Source organism: Chamaea fasciata, unplaced genomic scaffold (genome assembly GCF_029207755.1).
Source record: "Chamaea fasciata isolate MVZ Bird 193981 ecotype frontalis unplaced genomic scaffold, bChaFas1.0.hap1 SCAF_6, whole genome shotgun sequence".
Lineage (NCBI taxonomy): Eukaryota > Metazoa > Chordata > Aves > Passeriformes > Sylviidae > Chamaea > Chamaea fasciata.
The window spans coordinates 37,384,078-37,407,419 of record NW_027094091.1 but is presented as its reverse complement, the minus strand read 5'-3'; the positions used below and the strand labels follow the sequence as shown (position 1 = coordinate 37,407,419).

At 38.0% G+C, this 23,342-nt stretch overlaps 1 protein-coding gene across 4 annotated transcripts in view; it reads left to right on the top strand.

The window, feature by feature from the left end:
• The window catches only part of CLCN3 (chloride voltage-gated channel 3), a 58,277-nt gene that overhangs the window by 12,252 nt on the left and 22,683 nt on the right, over positions 1-23,342 (top strand). For 2 of the 4 annotated variants that reach the window (XM_066185990.1, XM_066185988.1), the window contains exons 1-2: positions 9,012-12,397; positions 22,974-23,131. In XM_066185990.1, coding sequence (XP_066042087.1) covers positions 12,316-12,397; positions 22,974-23,131 — 240 coding nt within the window. In that variant the 5' untranslated portion in view covers positions 9,012-12,315. Of the gene's footprint in view, positions 1-9,011; positions 12,398-22,973; positions 23,132-23,342 lie in introns of those variants that run through there. The other 2 variants (XM_066185989.1, XM_066185987.1) reach the window with 1 other exon arrangement.

Below are 23,342 nucleotides of genomic sequence, written 5' to 3'. Positions count from 1 at the left end.
AAGCACAGATGGATTCAATATGGACAATATGGAATGTTTCCTCCCTTCTGAGGAGGGGCAGGACCATCCCAGTAACTGGAAGATTACATGCTTCTCAGCTCTGCAGGCCCTCCAGAGCATGATGTGAATGCAGAGGCCTCAGGTCTAGCTCTATACTTTAGCAGGTGAACCCTTCCAAAATCAGAACCCCTATTTAAAAATATGGTGTGGTTTAAGTCTGTGGGACTGGAAGAATTTATAAGCCTTGTATCTTAGCAACATTAGCAAAATGGCTATAATGTATTTGTAGTTAAAATTATTGTGGAAATAATGTAGATAAATTGAAAGCTACGTTGCTGCAGAATGTAAGCTTGTTGTACAAATGAGCACAGACATCAATTTATGCAGCCTACATAAGTTGCCATGGACAATAGAGTGCACGTCAACATTTTACAGTTTATGTAATAAAATACGGAATTGCAGATTTTATAAAAAATCCAGACCATGCAGTGAGAAGAAAATGAAGGGTTAAGAAATAATCTTTCTTTATCTTTCTTCTTTTTTCAGCTAATGAAAATGGAAACATAAGTTGCACATATATTATATAGACAAAAGTCTAACAATATGAAATTTCTAAAATACTTGCAGTCTTTCCCCCTTGTTCAGAGGGCAGTAAGTTAAAGAAGAAGTCTGCTTATTTCACTCGGCTTGCTCAGTCCCTTGGCTCTAAGGACAGCAATCCTGTAAAGCTGCACTGTACTGCTATTCACATTACCACTCATATTTAAGTGCTTAACTGAGGTTTAGAAAGCCATTGAAGCTCTCACACAATGGTGAATATACCTTCTGTTGAAAGCATGTGGAAATTGGATGATGTTGGGAAGGAGTGCTACCTCATATACTCCTTGTCTTATGTGGCAAATTCTTGATACTATACGGGACTTAACAAATGAGCGTTATCTGAAACCAGTAATCAGAAAGTCCTGTCACCTAGACTCTTAAGTTTCTTTAATATTTGGTTGATAGTGATTTGTCTTTTTAGTGTCTTTTGAAAGGTTGTGGATAGTTCCATGTTGGGTGATCACCATTATCTTAAACCAGTGCTGTACAACAATCTTGCTTTTCTTAACACCATCTGAAAGCATGTATGTGACCTTTCCTTTAGTGTCTCATATGAGGAAAATACAGAAATTGTGATGATGTAGTATTGTAAACTAAATGCATACATATGTATAGTAACTATATATATACTATGCCTGTTGTGTTCCCTGGTAGCTGTTTCTTTGCATGAATGACTAATTTTCAGTGGCAGTTGTTGTGGACAGCAAGTAGGTATTATGAAATTGTGAATTCTTTGAGCGCAGTGTATTTTAACATGCTAAATAATTACATTGCCATGCATATGGATGCTTGTACCAAAGCCCTGCCTTGAAGGGATGGTGCCTGTCAGCTTTGAAGAAAACTTGCTTTTGTTGTTTATCAAAACTTTGTAGTACTGAAGTTAGTGTCTTTCCTCGTTAAAGGGCTGGCTAATGAGTTTGGTGATTTTTTACTGAAATGGAAGCATCCGCCTCTTTGTGTGGAGGATGTGTTACCAGAGCTCATACAGAGAATATACATCCATATGTGTGTTTTATTTTTAGACCTTTTGCCCTGCTGCTTGCTAGGTCAGTTTAAAGATATTATACTTAACTCTGGAAAGCTATCGATTCTTTTATAGTTAAGTCATATAAGCTAATATTTACTGGTTTAAATTTTACAGAGATATTTTATTTAGATTTTAAACAAAATCTTACACTAGGATTGTTCATTATCATTATTTCCCATTAATTTAGCAGAGGGGAAAAAAGAATTCTTTCTAAACAGAAATGAAATCTCCAGAATGGAAATATATTATTAGATTCATATTTTAACTATGGAATATGATGAGAAGATGAAATGTCTAATCAGTTCTTTTTCTCTCAGCAGTGATTTGCCTTGCCTGTCTCTAAAGTTTGAGAGAATCACAGTTCTTGGCTATTAGCTAGGCTTAAAGGGTGTAACAAGTCTCTTCAAAAGATCAGCCTTTTTGCTTTTCCTACTCAGGGTTAGCCAACCAGCAAGGTGAAACTGAGAGGTCTCCATAATTTTGCTCAGAATTGAGGGCTGTTTATGTAAGAGAGGACTGCATCAGTTTTGACTGTTTTTTAATTTAAATGTGGGGCAAGCTTAGTAGGAGGTGGATTTTTGTACTGTTGTCAGACTGCAATTTTTTCAAGGCATCTCCTGAAATCAGATGATTAAGCCTTATTTGCAGTAAAAATGGTTTGCAAACAAATGATCTCACTGGTGTTTACATCTCGAGGTACTTTGTTCTGTCTATGGGAATCAGAGTCCTGAATGAGCTTGCATTCTTCTCGGCAGCTACAGAGATTCCTGCTTCAGTTGAAGGAGCTTAGTTGCTTATATTGTGAGTTCAGTGTGGAGACAGTTTACAATTTGACATATGGTGTTAACATAAAATTGGCAATACTTAACCTTACTATGACAACCTGTAAACTGGTAATTCAAAAGCTGCTGCTACAGCCACTACTCTCCTCCTTGCTACTATCTCATTGCTGCTGAAAAAGAAAAGAATATGCCAGCAGGTCACAGTGTAAAATACTGCATCTCTGCTAAAACTTCCTTAACCATGATTTGGAGTCCCTTGCGTAAAGAGAGACCTAAACAATCCATTTTCAGTACCTTAAATACTGACACTAAAAATCTTACAATAGTGAACTAATATTATGGCATTATTTGAGGAACAGAATGCAACTTTCAGAAAGTACAGGTGGTTCAGTATAACCAAGAAGTTTGTGCCACAGGGTAATTTTTCAGGCAAGAGCTAGTTATCTTTTCCAACAACACGTGAATGTTATTTCACATGCATGCGCATTTCTATTTAGCTATTGCCCGTTATAAATAAAAAGAAGAATACAAAGAAAATAATAAAATTGCTTACTCTTCCTGTTCCTGTTGTATTCTTTATACATGGAAACTGCCTTAATGGATTCTTCCTATTGTTCACAGCTGATATGAGGAAGAGTCTTTGAAGTAATTTTGCACCATTGGCATTGTTTTTATTATCCATCCATTCCATCCATGTGTTATAAAACCGACTTGACTGAACAGTCATTATGACAGTTCGACATATCATTTTCCTAAGTTACATGCAATTTATTTTCCAAGTTAGCAATATTTGCATTAAAAAGCCCACTGCCATTCTTAAGTAAGGAGTATATTCACCCCCCAAATGATGCCATACAGATCGAAGCATGAGATAACATGACTTGCTGTGATCAAGGGCAAGCATGAGACACAGAAAATTTATAGAATGAAATTAAATGAAATTAAATTGTCAGTAACTAGTTATAAATTACTTTTTTTCTGTTGGATTGTAGTTAGGCTGCAGACGTTTTGCCTGTGTTTCATACTACTAATGCAGCTAAACACAAGATATCTGACAGTATTAAACCATGATTTCTTCTACTTTTTTTATTAGTAATGCATGAAGTGTATTTTGCCCACCTCTCTGGAACAGAAATTGTTATACATTATGTTTACATGGATAACTGGGCTAATTAACAAGGTTCTTCTTCAAGGATTTAAAAATTCTTGTCAACATCCCTTCACTCCCCTGCCCCCCCCAACCAACTGGACGAATCTCAGTTTAAGGAAAAAAAAAAGTTTCATCTTACTTATGGGATGTCATTATGGAATGAGTGAATTTCAGTGACTATCTGTTTATTATGCTAGTGATTTTCTGAACTCTAATGTTTGTTTGATTGGTTTTCTTATTGTAGTTATTGGCCAAAATGTAAATTCACTTGATATTGTTGTAGTTGAACAGCCTGTAATGGTGTTATAGTGTTACTTTAGGCCATTAGATTATAAATGGATTGGTGTGGCATTAGACTTTCTGAGGGATGGGAATTACAGCAGTGTGTATGTAGAGTTTTAGTAACCAAGTAGTTTCTTGTTCTCTTAAGTGATTGAAAACAAATAATTATCATTTCAATTTCTCGTAAATACCATGGTCAGCTCTTTGAGGACTTGTTTGTCAACCCCACTAACAATCCTTGAATGGTCTTACCAGTCCTTCCTGCCAAAGTTTTATTTAGCACATGAGCCTGATGCTCTGAAAAAAGATGAATTTTAATACTAATAATCCATTCTTTCCATCTTTTTGATGATATATAATTTAGTTGGCTTCCTTTTGCAGCTCTCCTGAAGTGCCTAAAGCACTTTGTCAACAGATGCTGCTGAGGAAGTTGTTACCAACTTGACAGCTTGGTGTAGTGTTAGGGTGTGTATGTCCTTCTCCCAGACAAACCATGTGAATAGTGTAAAGTGAAGGAATAAAAACAGAGGAAGTGTGATGGCATGCATATAGAAAGATGAGGTTGAAATATAAAATCAAATAATTCAGTATAATATGCCTATAAAACCTTTAGGAACTAAATAGATAATTTTTTCTACATATTTAATAATATTTCATTTATTCATTTTGGTTTTGATTTGTTCTCTCAAGTCAGCCAGAGAAGGCAGATAGGATTTTAACCAAATTGATGTTGGGCTGTACTCTTGCTTTCTGCCTTTGAGAATATTCTTGCTTACCAGCATTTTAAAGTGAAAGCTTTTTATCTGCTTGGATTAAACAGAAATATTATTCTGAAAGAGGATATAATGATGTCACTGAAACAGGAGTACAGCTGTACTGAGTCAAACCACAAATCTACCTAGCTCAGCATCCTGTCTCTGACAGGGGTTAAAAGTCAGTGCTTAAGGAAGAGTAAGAACAGGGTAAGAGAGGCACCACAGTACTTGTACAGCAGTTTTTGTCTAGCTGATGGCCTCTCTCATCTAAAATGGTGGGTTTTAATTTTAGTCCTTATCAATGAGTGTAATTTTCTTGAACTGAGCCTTTCTCACAAACACCATTCTTTAGCACCCAAACCATCCCTTGCATGCTCTCATAGCTTAGCTACATTTTATGTAAAGCACCACCTTCTTTATTTTGAACCTAAAACCAGGTGTAAATACTGCTGAGAACAGATATATGTGCCAGAGTCTTACTTAGGTTAACACTGGCCCATGTGTTAGCATGGACTGACACATGGATCTCCTTGTCACTTACCCTCGTATGGCATAAATACGTAAGCTCTCTTTTGTGTTTTTTAATTTTCATCTACAGTTGTAACTGCAGAAAATATTTCTGCTGATACAAAAAAGTTTTAGGGCGTATTATTAGCTTATTGAAGTGAAACTGCTGTTGATAGGAAAAAGGTTTGATATGAAACTAGAACAGGGTGACCTGAAACTAGGATGACTTGATTGTTGTGCCAAGTACACAAATACCCTGATAAGCCTATCATGCAGTGGCCACACGCATGTAGAAACTAACAAGGATTAACACATGAATTACGTGGTGCTGTCACTGTTATTGGAACAGATGGTGAAAATTTTATTTCCATTGCAACTTATTTTTTTCTTCTTGGTTATGTCTTTTTCAGGTTGAGGTCTTCTTGTTTGATTGATTTGACCTTGTAGATATCCCATCCTCTGTATCTTCTTCACTGCCCCCTTCTGAACCCTTTCTAATAGCTCTGATTTAAGGGAGGGGTCAGAACTTCACACAGCATTTGGGATGGGCATGTCCTAGTAACGGAGTAAGTTTATTCTGACCACTGCTAAGTACTGAGCCCATAATTTAATGAAATTCCAATATACCTGGCATAATGTAGTATTATGTATTAATAACATACAGAATTGCTGTTGGCACTATGTTCACAAAGCTTATTAATTTATGAAGAAGATGTAATATTTTTGAAGCTAGAGGGTTAACATACATACATACATGCATACATATATATATATATATGGCTGTTGTGGTTTAGGAGTGGTACTTCCCAATTTAGTTCTCCACAGAGACCTTCAAAACCATACCGCTTGCTCCACCTTTCCCCCATCCCTGCCACCCCCATGGATGGACGGTGAGGAGAATTGGAGGAGCAAAAGGCAAAAATCACAGCTTGAGATAAGAACAATTTAATGGAAACAGCAATGAGATAAGAAAATGAACAGTAACAGCAACATTAGTAATAACAAATGTGTACAAAAAAAGAGAATGATAATGATTCACATGCAAAAATTCTCACCTCAGAGCCTGGCCCGACTGAACCCTACTGCAGCCATGTTTTCCCAACTGGAAAGGAAACCCTTTCTTGGAAATTAGAGCGAGTCCCATTTCCCTGCCCTAGCAATGATGTGAGGTGGTATGGAATAACATCATGTCTTGGTCGTGCCCCTCCCGCTGAGCTGGGCCAGAACCGGGACAGTGCTGTATCTAGGGAGGAATGCGCCTTGGTGCTAGAATGTTATCCCCTGCAGTCAAGTTGGAAATAATGGCCAACAGTAAACAAGCCTAAAACAGAAAAAGGGCAATGGAGCAGGTAAGACCTATATCCTTGTACGCATTTAAGTGTGAGGAAAAATAGAACAATCTCTGCAGCAGAATTTTGACTAGTCTGAGAAAGGGGGGAAGTGAACTTCAGGGAAGGATGCCAAATCTTCCTGTTGATGCATTGTAACTACAGCTTCAGCAAATTGGAGTGTGAGAAGAGAACACGTATGGCAAAGGTGAAATTACAGCAGTACATTTTTTCTCAGTAAAAGCCTACTCTGTAAACAAAAAGTACAGAAAAAATATAGAAAGTAGTTAAAGGGCTCTTAGAGAATTAGAGAGAGCAACTTGTTTGCAGAAAATAACTTGCTTTTCTTCCAAGTCCTCCTCATGTGACTTATACAGAGAAGTAGATATTTCTAATGTCAGTGTAAAACTGATCAGTTAAAAAAACCCAAAAAAACCAAACCACCATAAAAATAAACCAAAACCCAACCAACCAAAAAACCCCCCAAAACCTCCAAAGACTAAAAAGACTAACACACACCTCTCACACCTGGTAGTTTTATATAGTCTGTTGATGGCAAGTGTTTTCTTCCAGCCTCATTGGGTTACACAATAAGTAGTGTTAGAGGCAGGCCCAGAAGGAAGAGGAAAGAAAACTGAGAGACTAGTCTTGTTTTCAATGTTTTGGGCCAAAATGTCAAACCAGTCTTTAGGGACCAAACTTTTTTTTTTCTCCCCAGTTTATTTTTGGTCTTAGGTGTTAATGCTGCATCATGATTTTATAATTGTCTTTTTTAAGTCTATTTTTTCTTCTGCCCTGAAGTTTTGCATGGCAGTGGGAAACCTTTACTGCTGTTTCCCTGATTGGCAGTGAAGGTTCAAGTTCCCTGAGGGGAAGTCAGTCTCAGAATTGATTACACAACATGCCTGTAGCTATATGACCTGTTCTGCTGCATTCTGTTTGCTGGTTGGGTTTGACTTCAATTACCGCATTCTGTGTCTGGACAGTGAATGAAAGCACCATTGGAAGTTATACAAAACTGTAGGGGTATAACACAAAAACCTGTGGTTGGCCAGTAAAAAATGAGTTCATTAGGTGAGAACCTGAACTAAAGTGTTCTCTGGTGGGTGAAATGATTGTGAGCAAAATTAAGTAACACATTTGTGGGAGACAAGTGATTATGAGAAAAGAAACTGTGTATTACTGCTGTGCACTTTCTTCTGGGTTTTTTTTTTTTTAACTTCTGTTTTGCTTAAACCCCATCTACCTTAAACTACTCAACAGCATATGCTATACATTTGTTTTCTTCTGCTTTTACATTATATTTGGTCTAAAATTTTTCCTGTTGTTACCTGTCTGCCTTATTGAGGCTTTTGATGAGGTGACAATGGTAACAGAGTCTTCTATATATAGTCTGATAAACTGATCAAGGACAGAATTCTGTATCCTCCTGATGAAGGAGTGAAGTTCAAGACTCTAATTTACAATGCTTCTAAAATAATTTATCCTTGTTTTTTACTGTGTGTCAATTTGAAGCTATGTATAACTGCACTTTTTTTTTTCCTCTCTCCTCCCTTCCTCCCCATTTTCTATCTTTGTTATATCATCCTGGACCATGTCTGGGAATTAGAACTGAGAGAACGGTGCTTGTCCTTTTATCATCTTTCATAGCCTGTCTTGCAGCAGGCTCTGTGTGACCCATATGAGAAAGCTGTATGATTTTATGCAGAAGGAACAAAGTCAGGCTGAAGGGACTGCAAGATAGTAAACTGAGACATTAAGAGAAGTCAAGCTGCTAGGAGAGTAAAGCTGGAAAAAATAGTAATGATGAGGTACATAGGGTTTTGAGACATTTTAGGTATATGTTGAGCACTCTGTTGTACATGGATGCTTTCATGCCCACCCTTCAAGAGAAGGTATACATGAGTTAAATTCTTTTTGGAATGGTTAGAGATGGTAGCTACTTTGGTGAGTGCTCTATATGTAGCATTTTTCAAGAGAACATTACCTCTGCTGAAAGAGAAGCTTTAGTTTTGAATAATAATAGGAAAGAAAATGACAGTTAAGAGTCATCAAAATCTTTTGCATCAGTCACACTAATGTTTGTAATTATCAGTCACGTTTTTGGCATTTGTTGTCATGCTGATAAAATCATTCAGTATCCTGAAACTTTTGTAATTTCATAAAAGACACGGTTTTAATTTTCATTATCTGGTGCAACAAAGTTACATAGTCTGTCACCAAAATAAACCAAGTAACGGGGAGAAGTGAGAGCATGTTTATTTTATATGTAGCAAGGTGTTTGGCTGTCTTCTTTAAACCTAGCTTACCTTTTAATATGAAATAGTGGGAAGTGCTGCAGAGTTAAGGTCCTCCCTCCAGCTTTGGGTAAGCAGGCTGTCATGCCTCCGTGGTACTCCCTTTGTTTTCATTGGCCTTGTTTTATTCCTTCAAAACGTATTTCCCTGGGTGTATCTGATTTGTATAACCTCTGACTTGCTCTTATATTGTCAGATATTTTGCCTTGAATATGATTCTTCTCCTTCCCTAAACTGGAAAAGATAAAGTGTGGAGAGAAGATAAAAGTGTCTTTTGTCATTCCTAATATGCCATAAAGGTGTGTCACCTGTGTACGTTCCAGTATTTTCGGAACAATGGACTTCTGCAAAGACAGGTGCATCTAAGTTATGGTTAACCACAGCCTGTGCCTGCAGTGAACAATGGGAGCACTCAGATGTGTGAAGTTATTTGGGCATGGAGGATTTCTGGGACTGAGACCTCAGTCTATACTTACTGCGATGAAATTTGGAAAACAAGCTGCTATACAAACCTGCCGTTTATGTTTGAGCTGTTCTATGTAGTAAATCGGCAATTTGAAGGGGCTCTCAGCCATTTAACATAAAGCTATTTTTAAACTTGCTTTCGGCCTTACAAGTTCATAATATTCTGTGCTCCATAATATCCAAAATACATAGTTAGCTAGAGCCACCATTTCACTGACTAAAATTTTGGAATTTGCATAACTTCACAACAGAAATAACTGACATACTCTTTGGACTATAAAGTTGTCAGTTCAAGCCATGCACTTTTTCAGATCAGGTAGAAAAAGAGTAATATGCAAAAAAAAAACCAAAACCCAAAACAACAACTCCTTGTCACGTTAGTATGCATAGTGTCCTTCTTTCGTAAGAAAACCATAACAACACAAAACTGAAACTACCTTTCAAGGTATTGTAGGAAAGGGAGTAGTACACACAGTGGTGATGGGTATGAACAATGAGAACAGAAGCTACTGATAACTGAGAAGGGAAAACGACTGCTCTGCTTTTTAAGAGTAGACAAAGGACGGTATTTGGCAGCCAATCTATAAGCAGTTACCTTGGAGGAGCTGTTTTTTTATTAGGTGGACTCTTGAAATTTCATGTAGCAAATATGAAGTCATCTATTTCACACTGCAGGCTTCTTGTTATGACTTCCCCTCATATCTACAGTTGTTCTGTTATGCTCTCCAACAAGTTATATCCTTTACCTTTTCCAGCTCAAACTGAATTTCAGTCTTGGGCAGAAATTTTGCATTTGTCTTAGTCCAGTGAACAGGTTTATGCCAACAAGTGAGACATCTCTTCGTTGTGACTGATTTTTCTTATCAGTTGTAAGACATTCCAGGCTTTCAGTAACTACATCAAACTCCTAAAATAGAGGTGATCTTCCAGACTTTGCTAATGCAAGTCCTTTATAACCTTTATTTCGTATTCTCTCAAGTATGAAGTTGAATTTATAGTGTTGTCATCTATAGTCAACATATAATAAAGGCACTAAGGGTTCATTCTATAATAATTCTTGCTTCTGGTTACAGAAACTGTTGTATTTCTTCCAGCTGTGAATGACTTTTTATTTAGAGCCTTACAGTAAGATTACAGGCTACTTCTAGATTCTGTTGACACAAAGTGTTAAGAATGCTCAGGGATTTCTGTTGTACTTCTCTGGAAATAAGGGATATGATAATTTGAAGATAAGAAGTGCTTAGGTTTGTCTTTTCGCAGGCAAAATTAAATGGTGAAAATACATAATGGCTCTGAAGATTTTGGATGTGCAAGATCTTAAAGATTCTAGGTTTTTTGTTAAAAAGGTTGTTGTGGGAGGCCACTCTTTAAAAAGCATTTGTTTGTACAGGTGATAGCAAATGGAGCCGTATGTTTTTTAGAATTGAGTATCTGTGGCTCAAAGATTCCCTTTGTCTTGGAGATAACATAGTCTTCAAGGTTTTGAAACATATTTTGCTATATGCTCATTTCCCCCCCTTTTCTCACTTGATTTTCCACCTATAGAGTTACCAGCATTTTCTCAATGTGTATATCGAAACTATATTTTAAACATGTAGTATATTTACAAGCCTGTGAAGTAAATGTAATATTTCTTTACGTCCTACTCCCGTCCTCCAAATGACCATTTGCAGTATACAGCTTGTAATATTGGCTTGTAAAAAAAAAATTACTTCCCTAAGAACATGTATGGAAAATTATTTAAGAAACTAATGCATTTGAAAACTAAAGTAACTGTCTGTCACACTTAGCTGCAAAGGCATACGCAATGAAACTAATTCCTTGTTTGCTGTGTGAATGAAATGGAAGCTGGGCTTTGGTGCAGTAGGCATGCAATATATTTAACTTTGCTATCTGCTGAAGGGAAAGAAAAGAAAGAATATGCACATCTTCTGTATGTATTTCATTACCACTGGACCAACTATGGAAATGTCATGTAAAATAGCTTTCTTATCAATTTTTCTTATCAGCAATTGCAAGATAGGACCAGGACAAGATCATACATTAAACATAAACTTCTATATGGATTCAATATGCAATAGTATCTGCTTCAAAGGGAAGCGTTTAGTCAGTGTAAGATTTCCTGTCTTTACATACAGGCTGTTTGGAGTGCCTGGGCTTTGCTAGTGCTGTAACAGCCACTGCTTGATGATGCATCACATGAATGCCTCGGTTAGCATTCCTGTGGGTTGCTGTCTATTTTGAGCTTGTGACTTTTAAGGGACGCAGACCATTTTATCAATGTGTAGAGTAATGCAGGCTAAGTGTGGACTTGTGTTTATAACGTTTTCTTCCACCCCCACCCCAAGCTTTGTAGCGTATGGATGTTACACAGTTGTAATACCAGAATAATCACAAAAAAAAAAAAAAAAAAAAAAAAAAAAAAAAAAAAAAAAATCTGTCAGTCTGCTATGGACCTGAAAGTTATATGTGGAGGGGGGATAGGGGGTTGATGAAAGTGGGGTGAGCTGATTCTGTGAAGCAGAGGGGTTGGCTTTTGGCAGGTTATGTTGTTGTTCTTTGGAGGTAATCGTTTTGATGTTAGAAAATAAAATGCCTAGGAAGGAGCCTTCTCCCCAGCCCTCAGCAATACATGAATCTTCCAGATAAAATGCGATTACAGGTGTTTAGAAGCGTCAGCAAGCGTGGCTCCAGAAGGGCGCAGGAACTCCGGGCAGCTCTTCCGTGGCAGGTTCGCCTGCTTCTCTGAGCCCGGCCCCACCGTTCACCTGTTGACAGGGCGGCAGCTTTGGCGGGTCGGCCTGTGCGGGCGCACCCCTCCCGCGTCCGGCCGGCGGGAGCTGCTCTCCGCCCCGTGCCGCCTGCCGGGCGCCGCGCTCCTGCCGCCGCTCTGCCGTGCGGCCGGGGCCGTGAGGCGGGCGGGAGGCGCAGGTGGCGGGGCCGCCCCGCGCTGACATCAGCGGCGGGGCCGAGCCCGCTCCGCAGAGCCCGGCGCTGCAGAGCCACGGCGGCGGCGCAGGCCGGGCCCGGCCGAACATGGCAGCGGCCCCCGCGGCCGCCCTTGCGTGAGCGATGCCGCGGCCCTCCTGAGCCGGCAGGCGGGCTTCGCGTTCGTCGCGTCCATGGATGTCTCTTCCGATCCGTATCTGCCCTACGATGGAGGGGGAGGAGACGGCATTCCGCTCCGGGAGTTGCATAAACGAGGTATGCCGAATTGGCGTTTGGGTTACTTGTTTGCATAGCTGTACGTGCGGGACCGCTGTCCGCGTTTGAAACAGGGACGTAAAGGCTTGCTAATTATCGAGCTGCTTTGTTTCGCCTGCCCGATGCCTTTTGTGGGAGGAGAATTCAGTTCTGGCTGGTTCCTGTGTTGTCAGGGGTTGTTTTCTCTGCGGGCAGATCGGTCCTGCTTCACATCTCATCGCCCTGTGACTCCATCTTCGATATGTGGCAGGCTCGCCTTTCGCTCTCTCTCGGGTTTTTTTTGTGTATGTTTTTTTAATCAATAAAGGCATCTCGTGTAGAAAAAAAACCCCTAAAAACTGTGTTTGTCTTTGACTACGACCAAATTAGCTAGTTACTAAAGAGGATATTTACCTGCTTTCCACTAGCGCGAATAGGAGCAGCGTTTGTCTGGCTTTGAAGTTTCCCTACCTGGTTTTAAGACTTGAGCGGTTATTGCCGTCTTTGATATGCCAAAGGAAAGCTCTGCAATGGTAATATGTCAGCTCAGCAAATATTGATGAACTCATAAGGAACTGGTACTTCAGGTTACGTTCTTTACACTGTTGCTTGTCAGGTAGCAGATTTAGAACGAAAAGTGTTATCAGTGTTCGGGGGGGGGGGGGGTAAAACAAAATCCTCTTTTGAGCTTACGTTTGTTTCTTGCTGCGAATTTAAAGCAGAATATGTTCTGTAAAGATTTGGTTTTGTCCTGAGAAGTTGTAGTCGGAACAAAAGTTGTGCCTTCAAATTCTGATGATATAAGTATATTTTCTTGTTTGGATTGGATAGTCACAATGCGGTATTTAAAACAACAAATGTAATGAATTCCTACTTTTGTTTAAATTGGGCAATCTAAAATTAGAAAGTTGTCAACATTTATAGCTGCTGGCGTAAGCATTAGAGGGGAGGTAGGTTGAGAATAGAGATATGATTAGCATAAAATGATTTTTTCTCTCTGTTATTTATTGATTTGCATGTCCATGCAGACTCTTATTTCTGTAAATAAATTAGCTCATCATTTATTTTCATCTAACATTTTATCTTTTAGTGGTTTACGTAGAAGGGTATTTGTTGTCTTTTCATGATTCTTAGAATGTTTTCCAGCATATCCTAAGAACATCAACAAGTTCCAATACAGTTTCTTTTAGACAAGCAAATTTTACACTGTCTGGCAAGTGCTACGTAGTTCTGTAAGTCAGATTTTAGAATCACTTTTGAGAAATTGAGGTGAGTGTGTTCTTAAAAGATTTGCAAAGTGTGAGTTTGAGATCTTATCAAGGCTGAATAAATACTTGAATACTTAAATACTTGAAGGGAAGGTGCAAAGAAGGTGGGGACCGGCATTTCTCAGTGGTGCCCAGTGACAGAGGCAATGGGCACAGGCTGAATATGGGAGGTGACTCTGAACATCAGGAAACAGTTCTTTACTGCGAGGTTGACTGAGCACTGTAGCAGGTCACCCAGAGAGATTGTGAAATTTCCTTCCTCAGAGATACTCAAAAGCCATGTGGACGTGTCCTGGGAAAACAGCTCTATGTGGGCCTGCATGAGTGGGGGGGTTTGGACAAGATAACCTCCAGAGATCCCTTCTAACCTCAACCATTCCGTGAGTTTAGATTTGTAGGTAGATTTAAATATGAGAACTGCAAAACAGTCCTAACACGACACTTTCAGACTCTGCAGTTATAGTTAGACATTGAAATGTGAATTTTTACAACATAAAAAGTAGATATTTGCAGTGCAAGGTGATGTCTGACATACTGGAGTATTGCTGTTGAACACAGTGTTTGAAAATACTGTAATCTCTTGCAATTCTGAATTTTTCAAGTGCTTTTCAAACCACAACAATATGTCTCATAAGATGACTCCAGACTTATTCCAATAGATATAACCAAAATTTTTGAGTATTTCCTACTGGTTTACAATGTCACAGTAATCTGTTATTGTGATTCAGCTTTTAAAATAAAGCTCAAAATGCTAGCAGACCAACCCAGAAATTGAAAGTAAATTCTTGACATTACCTTGTGTACTACCAAGATTTTTATTTTGCTCTCATGTAGGTTTCACAGCATTGTGATAACAACCTCAGAGAACATGGGTAAAGCTATTCCAAGAAAGCAGACTTAATTGTCAAAGGCTGGCAAGTTTTTTCCCTTATTCACATACTGACAATTCGTATGTCCTGCAGAGTGATGTTCACGTCATGCAAAATTGCTTTGTAACATCAAAGCATTTGTTGCACTAATTGACTGCAGTGGCTCACCCAAAGTAGCTGTACCTCAGCAATTATGAAATGACTGTTTAAATTAGCAGGGGTCTTTGAGGTTGAATTAATGGCTTTCTCTAGTGTTCAGTGAGATGAAATACAAAGTATTTTAACACATTATTATTAAAGGCCTGATCCGTTAGCTTGTGTTAGGAAGATTTTTTTCCCTGCACAAGTACACTATGAAACATCAAGTGGAAAGATTTAAAAATACATATTTGTTAATTGTGTTTATCTTTTATGTTGATTACTCACTACTATCTCTTAAAAATAATCTAAACAGATGTTATTGAATACTTCTTACCAGGAGTTCCTTTGACTTGTGCTGTCCTCAGACTTCTTTTTATATGATACTAAATGCATCATTCCAGACCTACTTATCCTCCCTGACACACAAATAAAAATTCAGGAACACAGTTCACTTCTGCTCTCTTCTCTACTAAATTACAGTTAAAAATACTACTTCTCAGAAAAGGTTTAAAAGTTCTGATTTAGGATTGCATAAATCCCCAGTAACTGGCATGTATGTTTTCGTAGGAATTTTTCATATAACAAACCATATACTGCAAAATATGTTGTGTAAATAAATTACTTGTGTTGCTCTCTGATTTATTTCTGTATCATTTTTACTGCCTTGACCCTTTTGCAAATTGAGAATGATCAGTATCTTGTCTTCCAGCCATTCACATACATGGTCACACTCTGATTCCCTTGCCCCTGCCCCTCTTTATATTATTCCTAAATAAGCATTCATTTTACCCCACTTTAAAAAATTGAAATCGAAGCAATAGCAGTACATGTATAGTGGCCAGGCTACCAGATCAAGCAAGACTTGGTCTTTAGTAGGTGTAAGCTTTGTTGACTCCCAGTTATTCCCTACGTTTACATAAACACATTTTGGATTTAAGAAATTGGAAGTCCTCAAGCAAAATTAGTGAAATTTTGTTTTGCCAATAATCTCTGATTGAGTCAGTAGCCAGGAGATGTGAAAGTTATGTATATAAAGAACATGCTGGATTTACTGATGACTTAGTTTTAGTAAACCTCAATTTTTTGGGAGACAAAAGAAGTCACAATTTCCATGAAGGTGCAACTTCTCTTGCTTAGACAATACTAATAGTAACATAGGGGAAACTTCTCAGCCACCTGGGGCCTCATCTGTTAATGTAAGCTGTGGGGCAGAGAATATTTAATAATATCCTAGGAAGACTCTGAGTCAGATGCATACTGAGCCAGTTCAGATCCTCTTAACTGATCTATTAAAACTTGTACTTTTCGGCTGCATTTCTGCTCAATGACCTCTTTTGTTTAAGAATTACTAATAAATCAAAAGTCAATACCAGTGTGACCTTTGAAATAAATGGGCATGAAAGTTGTGTACACATGCTCAGAGCTAGAGCTTGGCCCTGAAATTTTATTGGTTTCAGAGGGAGAGTTAAAAAATTATTTTCTAGATTAATTACACATTCTCCACAGAAAATGTGATCAAGATTATTATCATTCTCTAAGTACTTTGAGAAAAAACATAACTTGGAGAAACTCAGTGTGGATATGGCAATGCATTTCTGCTGTGCTTTGTTTTAAAGTTCCTTGTATAAAAGAGGGATAAGGATTTTCAGTTATGAGTTTAGCATATTTGACTTTGGTGATTAACGTAAAGTACCATCAGATGTAACTATGGTTCATTTCAGTAGTTACAGGTTCTCTGTCTGCGTGTACTGTAGAACTGGTAAGGTTTTCTATGAAGCATGTTTCTCAATTTTGAAAATAATTTTTGATATATTTTTATTTGAGATATTAGAAAGCTAATGAACAGACCAAGATGATGCCCTCCTTGAGCCTGAATGTGGTCTAATTGGGATAATCATATTAGCAGAATTATTACTTTTGCTGCATCCTGTCTTTGCCCTCTAAAACAACATATAAGTAAGTTGCTCTTATGTACATGCAGCAGCAGCACTTAAAATCTAATTATCTAAATTTCTGGTGTTCTGACTTTTATGGTCTTGCTAATTGTTAGATCATAGATAACTTCCCTTTTGCAATGTTTGCTTTATCTAACTATATATTTTTATACCTTCCATTTTTCTCGTCTCCTTCCTCATTATTCATCTTAAATATGAGTTGTAAATTTAGTAGTGGGAGAATCTCAACTTTTCACTTGCATATCTGAAGTCTATTCATCACAGACATAACTAAATATAGTCCTTCTGCCTTTACAACTACAAGAAAAGAAATCTATAGCAATAAATCCTTTATTTTTTGGTGCTGCATTGAGAAACAGAAATGTTTGTTTCACCTAAAGTGAAAAGCCAAAACTCAGGGTTTTGTTTTGCTGTTTTTTGGGGTTTTTTTACCCATGTTCATTTGTGATGGACACCAATCTTCAAAAGTCTTGGTTTAACTCCGAGGTGCTACTATTGAACTTTGATTTGACTTCTACTTTTTAGAAGGTTATTTTAAAACCCAGATCTATTTGGTGGCAGATGAAATGGAGGGTACTGTCGTGCAGTTTTTTGGTAAATAGTACAACTTACCCTTGTTCTTCAAAATTTCATGTTCCATGTCTTCCTGTTTCCCATTTATGAGATTTTTTCCAGCTGATTTTTTTCAGTTTGTGTATACATGGTTGTGTCAATTTTCTCTGCGCTTTGACTGTATTACAGAGACCAGTTTCTGTTTGAAAGCCTTTGATGCAGTTAAAAGATCTGAAAATTCATAGTTACAGACAAAGTGGAATGTATTACTTGATTACAAAGACTTCAACATCGTTAATCATGAACACTAGCGAGTAACAGTGGCACTGTGTACTGTACTTCTGATTCTGAAATTTTAAAATTGCTTCTAGCCAGGAAAAGGAAATAGCGCTCAATTACGCTTTTTGATTGGTTACAGACAAATTTTAATAAACTGATGATTGTTTCTTGTCTTTTTAATTGAAAGCCTCATATTTTGAGGTCTGAATATGGAGACAGAAAGAAGCTGAGGCACTAACCCACACCTCGTGTATACAAACGTTTGTTAATAGCATAAGTGATCCTTACAGTGTGGGTTGCATGCAGGGTGCTTCCCTGCCTCCCCTTGCCACCTAATACCCAAGGACACACGGGTGAAGCAAAGCCTTGGATTAGAATCTGGCCTCTGGAAAGCTACAGCTCCTGCTGATTTTGACACTCAGCAGATTTGGATGGTCATGTCAGGGGCAGCTTATTCCAGCCTTTATTGTAATCTGACTAACTTCATTTTCACTCCCAGAGGTGCATTTATTTTTTTCCCTCCTCCTTTCTTACTGCTGGGAGTAGCCCAAAGGAGACACGTTGCACTGCTGTCAGCCATAAGAACAGCATATGCTGTGTAATTGTGCATTGTTTAGAAAAAGGGATGGGTGAGCAGCAGCAACTATACTTGCTGTAAGAGTTAGCAATTACATAGCTTGTAGAGAAATACCTTTGAGAAATTAGGTCCTGTTATTGCTCTGCCTTTGAATACACCATTGACATTGTTTATCTATTGTTGATTTCACAACTCTGGAATGTTTCTAAACCTTTGGGAGTTTTGAGCTCGGTGAAATAGATGTTACTGTATATTGTCTGACATTAATATTTATAGTTTTGAGTTGTTTCCGGCAGAAAGTTATAATTAAAATCTAACAAGACCCCAAGGGTGTCTTTATGTATTTCAGGATAACTAGTCTGACAGTTTGTTGCTATGGAAAGGAGTGAACTTGTTGCTCCCCATCTATTCTTTCAGTTTTTGCCCTTGCACTGGCTCTGTTTCTTCTCCAACAGCACAGAAACTTGATTCTACTTCCATATAATGGCAGATCTTTTTTGTTGTTGTTAGTTTTGCCTGCTTAGTTGGATTAGCATGTTGGCTTGGTTTACTGTGCAGTCACATCAAGGGTGACAAAGCTGATCCAAGGGTGAGAGTGGGAGTGTGTGACCGAGAACAGAAGGGAGGAATAGGGGGAGCAAGATCTACTCCTTGTGTGCCAGCAGTCAATTAGATCAGCTCAGTCTTACTGGGTAATTATGTCCCAAGACGTATGTCTCGTTTCTTAAAATGGAATAAAGTAATATAGGCTCAGTTTGAGACAATGGTATATTTTGTGATGTGTATTCAGAAGATGGATATCATGTGCTGTGTAGCATATTGAAGGGGTCTTAAGCTTTATCATAAGATTATGGTGCCTTGTTAAACCTGATAGCCACCCTCTTGAGAAGCCTGTTCATGTCTCAGTTCTGTACCTTATTCTCTTGCGAGGGTGTAGCTGTGAGGATTTGTTCTCCAGGTGGTACTGGGTAATTGTTCAGATAATCGCGTGGGGGATTACCACATAAAAGTCTGTCGTGCATCATTTGACTACCCAGGATGTAGCATTTGTCTTAAATCTTGATGTTTCTATTCGGATTATTTTTATGAGAAAAGGAGCACAGCCTACGAGGAAAGAGTTGGGGAGGATTTTTTGAACAGTTATGCGTTAATCGGGAGCAGCATGTATGTTGTAAAACCCCTTTCTTGTGTGAAATAAATTAGCTATAAATTTACCAGGTATCTTTCTTTAAAAAAGTTAAGAAAAATAGCAGCTGCATGTGTTCCAGGGTTACTTTCAAATTTGAAAGAAGTCTCCTGAATTGCAAAAAGACAAAGCAGTATGGGATTACTGCTGCAGGAGGTGAGGCAGCCCTTAAAAATACTGTGCGTGGCCTCAAGATTGCTGTGTGTAATCTGCATAAATCAGCCTTCTGTCATGTTTATCATAATTCCAACATCAATCAAGATTGAGTACTGCTTGTATGAGGCACATCTATGAAATATGAAAGAAGATATATTCCTAGCCTTGATGAGGGACAAAAGGCAGGGAGGAATCCTGATGTATAAAACAGCTTCTGTGAGTATAGCAAAATATTAGTTCTGTAATATTTTTTCCTAGTGGTTCTATCAGGAGAAAACTAGCTAGGTAAAGCTAGGAGGCTTAGGTGGCCTCCTATGGACATCAGAAGTGTTCTCTTATCGTAGCTGGAGGCTATGCCTATACATCTTGTATGCTAAGTGCTTGTTGTGGTTTTTAAGACCAAAACTGCTCCTATTTTGGTGAAAAAGCATGTAGCCTGAAAAAGCATCTTGAAACTTGAGGACTGGGGAAGAGAGAGAGGAAGGAAGGGGAAATACTTCTGAAGGTTTGCTAAGTGCTACAATTTATCTGTGTAATGATGATTTCCTGCCTGATGGTTGGAATGTTGTGATGAATTACTTGTATTCTGGTAAGTGTTTTAACATTGCATTGAAAATACATTTAATGACACTTTGGAACTGGGAGTAAATAGTGAGAATTTCTGTGTTTATGCTGATGAGAATCATTATCTTCATAGCTGGAAGGAGCATCTTGCTGTATGAAATGGTAAAGAAGGAAGGGCAGGAAGGGAAACAAAAGCTTGGAAAAGTTTTGAGTTTTAGTAAAAAGTATTTCTTTAAAATCTCCTTTAGAATAGTTGTATGCTACTTAGATCATAATACTGGCAGGAGAATGTCATCTCAGACTTCTGTATCTTAGATACAGAGCATCAGATTTTGTAGAGTTGTCCTCTTCATGGTCTTCGAAGGATGCCTTTCTACGACACTGCTGCCTGTTTTCTCATTTGGTACAAGATTACAGCTATTCAGGCTCTTCAGCTATTACATCAGGCACTCATGGAAGCTCTGGATTCAACAAAACCTCCTCTTCAGCTTCATATCTTCTTCTGTGTCTCTTCCCCATCATACAATAATCACTTATATTCCAGTCTTTGGTGTGCCAGTAACTGTTAGCAAAGTAGGAACCTGACATAGTTCAGTGGGATTTTTACTAGACCATGACCATCCTTTGTAGTCTCCTTCAAGTTCTGCTATGGGTCAGGTGCAATTAATATAGTGCCATCTCTGATGATGGCATCTCTGATAAGGCCCTGGAGAGAACTCCAATTTAGCACCTTGTGATATGCATAAAATAATCTGTTACTGTTTGTGATACATTTATAACTCTCAACTTTCCTTTGCCTTCTGTGGCATAGGATTGCATGCTCCTTTGTAGTTTGATATTCCTTCATACATAGCAGGGCATAAAACCAACTCCTCCAGAGCAAAGACAAGCTTTTGCCCAACCCCACTCATTCAGGTTCAGGAAACTGTGTGATCACATTGTAACTTTGAGATTAATAATTAAGCTGTGGGCGAGGTTAATTTATGTCCCTTGCTTTGCCAAAGGAAGCTGATTTCTTGTAAGTACAATATTTTAATAATATATTCTGTTACTGTCTTAATTTTGAGAGCTAAGCAAAATATTAAACTGTGAATTTTGTTATTATCTCTTCCACAAGATCACCTTGGCCTTTCAGCTAGCCAGACATGTATCTTAGACTTCTAGTTGGGAGAACTGGAAATGGCAAGAGAATTGAATCCCATATCCTAAAGCAAGGTTTTCACAATCACCTCTATTAGCAAATCTGATTTAAATTGTTGTTGTTAGCCTTTTATTAATGGAAGCATAGGCAATACTTCTTTACATCTGCCTTAAGAGAGACTAGCTGCAGCTTTGGGAAGAGATTTACAGGGCTTAGCTATGGGAAATAGATGAGGGGGAATTTAGTATGGCATAGACTGGGGAAAAAAGTATTAAGCTAAAGATGGCAGCCAGGGTCACCTAAGAGAATGGTATTGGTATCACTGGGGAGTTGTCTGCTACATTTGCATTGTCTTCTGTACTTTTCTTTTAATCTTTACAGAATTTGTAAATAACAGTTGTTTGTGGATCTTGAAAATCAGAGATTGAATTTTGTCTTAATATGAATTTTGTATTATTTTCTTGTTTTGTTTTTCACCACTAAGAAAATGTCCAAATAAACATCATATTATATGCTAGGCATCAACATGACCTCTTAAGCAATAGATGACTCAGGCACCACTTGGGTCAGAGTGTAATACCAAGTGTCACACTGCTTCTGGATCTTAGAATTCACTTTTGTAAAGGGAAAAGGCACATTTTACTTATGTATAAATCTAATTGTGAGTTGTTGTGAGGGCTTGGGCTGGTGAACTCAGCATTTGTAACATTTGGAAGTTTACAGGTAGGTCCTTTGACAAGCTTTTTGTTTGTTAGTTTTGGTTTTTTGATCAGTTGAAAATTTCTGCTGACAATACCCAGACGCTCAATTAAAGAAGCCTGGAATTAAATAAAAAAAACCCCAAAAAAACAACCCCAAACCAAATCCAGCTTAAAAAAATCCCTCCTGTCTAAACATCCCAGTGTCAATCTAGTGAAATGAGTTCTGGTGTCTTCTGTCTGAACTGATAGACATCTTGGTCAACTTGAGCCTACGTCTTTATGAATAGAGATTACTGTGGTGTGCTATATACTGTTGGGCATATTATTTTGTTCCGAGTCACACAAATGAGAACTAAGAAAAAAAAAGCCAATGTATTACAGAATTTATGACATTTGAACGGTTAAAAAAAGTAAAGTTTTCTTAAATCACTTTCGAAAATGGAAAAATTCTCAGTACCCCTCTTGCTCTTCTTACTCTGATCAGTGCAGTAAATACTTGTGGGGCTGTTGCTGTGCAAGCTGCTTGTGAAGAAACTAGCTAGTGATGACAAATTAGCAGAAGATATTTTCTTTGTAGAGTATTTCCAATTTTTCATGACTGAGGACTGTTCTGTGATTTACCTAAAAAAACAAAAACAAAAACAAAATAAGAGTATTTGTTTGGCTTTTTGTAGCATTTTAGCAGCACTTACAATCTTTTAATAATGTATTTTAGGTTTGGTTTAGATGTGTGGGAGAGATTAGTAATCAATAGAATGTATATTTAGAAATAACTGGGAACATATGAAGGTACTGTGAACTTTCTAGCTAATCATCTTTGCTTTGTTTTTGTACAAACAGATTTTCCTCTGGTAGTTCATAAACTGAAATAAACTTCAAGTTAAACGTGTGTCAAAGCTGCTCTTTTTTTTCCCACTTGCTTCTATTGAACTTTTTCTGGAGTCTGTACAGAAAACAGAACAATAATTTGACTAGGACATTCCTGTTTAAACAATGGAAACACCAAGTCACTAATACACAAATTTAACTTACAGCTGAATGACAGTAAAAAGGAGTGGCCTGCAACATTGAGAGACCTAAATGACAATACAACATGCATATTGTGGAAAGTGTCTTAATTAGTTGTTCAGAAATTTTTGTGCTACGAACATAGTTTGAATACTTCATTCATTGCAGAATTAATTGATTCCTGTGTTTCTCTGCTGTAGGAACTCATTATACAATGACAAATGGAGGAAATATCAACAGTTCAACACATTTACTGGACCTTCTGGATGAGCCAATTCCTGGAGTAGGAACATACGATGACTTCCATACCATCGACTGGGTTCGAGAGAAGTGCAAAGACAGAGAAAGGCATAGACGGGTACTTGAGATAAATAACTGTACTTTTTTTTTTTCTTTTTGGTTGGATGTTGGAGCTAAGGTCTGATTTAGTAACACATACAAATAGATGCATGTCCTGTACATTTGTACATAGCTACATCACCTAGAACTACTTGAATACTGTTTAAAAAGCACTGCTTAGTTGGATACCTGCAGTCTTGCAGCATTATTACTCAGATAGGAAGCAGTAA